General features: G+C 37.0%; 1 protein-coding gene across 1 annotated transcript; it reads left to right on the top strand.

Annotated features, from left to right (window-relative positions):
- Positions 1 to 588: 588 nt before the first annotated feature.
- Positions 589 to 3,792, top strand: LOC127074708 (protein EARLY-RESPONSIVE TO DEHYDRATION 7, chloroplastic). Its single transcript, XM_051016048.1, has 4 exons — positions 589 to 1,710; positions 1,870 to 2,036; positions 3,089 to 3,173; positions 3,324 to 3,792. Exons 1-4 carry the CDS (start codon positions 719 to 721, stop codon positions 3,508 to 3,510), a joined length of 1,431 nt encoding a protein of 476 aa, XP_050872005.1. The 5' UTR covers positions 589 to 718; the 3' UTR covers positions 3,511 to 3,792.
- Positions 3,793 to 4,118: the final 326 nt, after the last annotated feature.

Genomic DNA, 4,118 nt, shown 5'->3' on the forward strand with positions numbered 1-4,118 from the left:
ATAATAACATTATAAATTAATTTTAATTTATGCACTTAATTCAAAGATTATATAATAAGGCATAATGATCAGTAAAAATGAAATCATATGAATATGAACAGAATCAAAATACATGTTTAAAAAAACAGCTCAACGGTAACATTCATGAATGCCATGGATCATGATTCTACCATCAAGAATAATGTTCAGCGTGATCAACGTGATCTAAGGATGACTTTCATAAATCTATTGGAGCTTCTAATAGCCGTTTCTTGAGATGTCCTTACATGTTTGAATCTCTCCATGGGTCGTTTATGAAGCTTAGACGAGGCTCGACTTTGGCTAAGTCATTTACTTGTAAATGCTTGTTCGGGTGTGTATATGGGATGTGTTGCCTGCCGTCTCCTTATTTTGGACCAAAGACTCCCATTTTACTTAAAAAAAACAAATTATAAAGTAATTTAAAGTTTAGTTGAATTTTAGTACTCTCTAAATCTAATCACTTAATTAATTTTAAATTTATTTATTAAAAATAATAATAATAAAATCATTGAATGATTGATACTTACTCAAGCTTAAATAATTTATTATACTCTCAAGAAACGGAAGTTCATACCGATATTGACGCGGGAAATATCGTTGGTTGAATTTTCCATGGGCATTTCTTCTCGTTTCTTCCTTCATCGTTCTTCTTTCCATTTTCTCTCTCTGCTGTCCAATTCTACAATTCACCGATCTTATGGAAAAGGAACATGCATCCATGGATTCTCAAAATCCTAACCACAAAAATTCCCTTTACCCAGAAGTTATAGTTTCTAACCCTGAAGAATCTTCACCCTTCATCTCTAACCCTAATACAACAACCTCTTCCTCTCTCTACCCTTCAATCGACCACGACATTGGCGACCTCGTTGAAGATCTCTTCCCGGACAGCAGAAGCCCCTCCGCTCCACCTATTGCCGCCGAGGATGTCCTCATCAAAGTTCCCGGCGCCATTCTCCATCTCATCGACCAACAATGCAGCTTCGAGCTTGCAATTGGCGATCTCACCATTATTCGTCTCCGGCAGGGTCATACTACCGTTGCTGTTTACGCTCGTGTTGCAAACGAAATCCAATGGCCGCTTGCCAAGGACGAGGCTGCCGTGAAAGTCGACGACTCACATTATTTCTTCTGCTTCCGTGTTCCGAAGGAAAAGGAGGATTCGGATTCGAGTGATTCCAGCGACGAGGAAAATAAAAAGCAGATCCGGAGGAAAGGTAGCCGGAAAGGGAAAGGAGACGACGGTTGGGATTTGCTCAGCTACGGTTTGACGATTGCGTCAAAAGGACAGGAGGATTTGGTGAAGGAGCTTGACGAGGTTTTGAAGGAATGCAGCAGTTTCTCTATTCAGGAAGTGTCGGAGAAAGCAAAGAAGAAAGGGGAGGCTTTGGATGGTTCTCTGGCGATGGAGATATCGCCAGTGGAAATGGAAACAGTAAAGGAAAAGAAGGAATTGATGGAGGAGAGGTGTGCTGCTTATTGGACTACATTGGCTCCTAATGTGGAGGATTACAATGGAACCGCTGCGAGGCTCATTGCCGCCGGTTCTGGACAATTGGTTAAGGGAATTTTGTGGTGTGGTGATGTTACCATTGATAGGTTGAAATGGGGAAATGAGTTCATGAAGAAGAGGATGGGTCCTCCTACACAGGCCGAGATTAGTCCCCAAACCTTAAGGCGAATCAAAAGGTACTACTCCTGACTCGTGATTATTATTTCTTCTAGTTTAAGTGTGTTTGGTTGTATGTTATGTGATTTTTGGGTAGTTACAATTATTTGTACTTTTCAGTGAGAATGAACGGATATATATAACTGATATTGGTGTCCTTTGGCTTAAATTTGATATAGGGCTAAAAAAGTGACTAAAATGACTGAGAGTGTTGCCACTGGGGTCCTCACTGGAGTTGTGAAGGTATCTGGGTTTTTCACCAGTTCAGTAGCAAATTCAAAAGCAGGACAGAAATTTTTCAAGCTTCTACCGGGCGAAGTTGTGCTTGCATCGTTGGATGGATTCAGTATGTCAGTTATCTTAATCCATCTCATTTAAGGACTCGTGATTTGCATGTATTGCTAAATGTTGTTAGAAACCTGAAAATCTCTTGCCAAATATCCTTAGATAACGTAGCAATGGAAAGAAAATATGGAAAAGAAGATGTTTTTATTTATTAAAAGTAAAAGAAATAAGTTAAGTCTCTTTCTTTTAGCTTCTCTGTGTTAAGATTAGTAGTTTTTATTTGAAAACCACATTGGGATATGAACTAATTCGAGCTATAAGCTGTGTGGATCCATTTAAAGGACAAAATTCTTTCAACACCTATTTACGAATTACTGAATAGAATGAGTGGATACATATTGTTAGTTTCTAAACCTTACCCAAACATTGTTATACATACCTTCTTTTTGTGCTCATTTTTGTAATTATCTTTTCATACTTAATGGCATTGCTGTTTCGAGAACTTAGCGTAACACACTTTAAGTAATACAACTGAATCAAATTACACCCGGGACAAACAAATATATATCTGTTATTAAGTATACAAGCAAAACATGTGCATTCACAGCCGCAAAAAGACTAGATTAAGCCAGAGTTGCGAGAAGAATCTATATGAAAGAGAAGCTGCAAAAACATGGTCATGAGCAGTCCCAAAAACATTGTCATGGAAATTTCCTTGATTATTTTTGGAGTGGAAAATCACCGAAGTTCTTATACAACAGTGAATTGTTAACCAGATCTACCGAGACTATGTTTCACCATATATGATTGCGGTTGTGGCTGTAAAGTATAGCCACCAAAAATCATCTTACCTTCCATCTAACTTTATTGACCGGTTCACATAAATTAGGTTGGGTTATCGTTCAAAATCAATCTTAAACCTTTTGTTCATTTACCCAACAATTTTTGTCATAATTGGACTTTGAGATCAACAAACCACAGTCCTTTAGTAGCTCCTACAGAGTCTAGTCTGCTGATTTAATTACTTGACTGATGATTTTACATTATTATTCAAAGTATCATAATAAACTTCAAATTTTGATTTTACATTTTTATTATTTTTTATGCATATAGGCAAACTGTGTGATGCTGTTGAAGTAGCAGGAAAAAATGTTATGTCAACATCAAACACCGTGACAACCGAGGTTGTTCATCACAGGTAAGGCCAATGGGACAAAGTATGAAATTAGATATCTGAATTTGAATGTGATGCTATTATGAGGGCATATCATATATGATATATACGTAACTTTACATTGGAATATCAAAGCCCTATGTGTCAATTTGACATTATGTGTATATTCCACAGATATGGAGAAGAAGCTGCCAAGGCAACTAGTGAAGGGCTAGATGCTGCTGGTCACGCTGTAGGGACTGCATGGGCTGCTTTTAAAATTCGTCAGGCTTTCAATCCTAAAAGTGTTCTAAAACCTTCCGCCTTGGCCAAGTCTGCAGCTAAAGTTGCTGCTGATTATAAGGCTAAAAAATCCAAGTAACTTAAGGTAGGAGTTCTTCAATTAAGGTCTGATCGTCTTTCTAACACGCAACACAACGGCCACTGTTACTCATTACCCACTGGTGACGGCTTCTCTTAGACAGGTAGAAACAGTGTATTGTATATAGTATTAATATTATAGGTGGAAACATTGATGCAATGGTTTGATCATTTCTCTTCACAATACATACACATGTGTGTATCTATGGCAGTTGTATTGGTTGCTTTCGTGGCAAGAAATACACTTGAAATTAATGAAATCCACTTCTAATTTTTGTCTCCATTCTCTGAAAGAAGAGTGTTTAGTCCTTACATCTAAAACTATTGGTGTCTATCTGCATAATATATTCTCAGTAATTTGCAAATGGCAACTATGAAATATTACTTATATCAACTTGGGAAAATGCCTTTATGCGTACATATCCTACATTTGGATATTCTTAATTTACCCTCTCTTTTGTAAAAGTGAGAGAGACACACAAGTTTATGAACACATGTGCATAATAAGAGTATTCTTTTAGTAGAGTATTGATCACAAAAAATAAAATAAATGCACCACTTGTTTTTTGGTATGATATGAATGATAAGATTTATGTATGATCTTGATGA

The sequence above is a fragment of the Lathyrus oleraceus genome, chromosome 4 (assembly GCF_024323335.1).
Source record: "Lathyrus oleraceus cultivar Zhongwan6 chromosome 4, CAAS_Psat_ZW6_1.0, whole genome shotgun sequence".
NCBI lineage: Eukaryota > Viridiplantae > Streptophyta > Magnoliopsida > Fabales > Fabaceae > Lathyrus > Lathyrus oleraceus.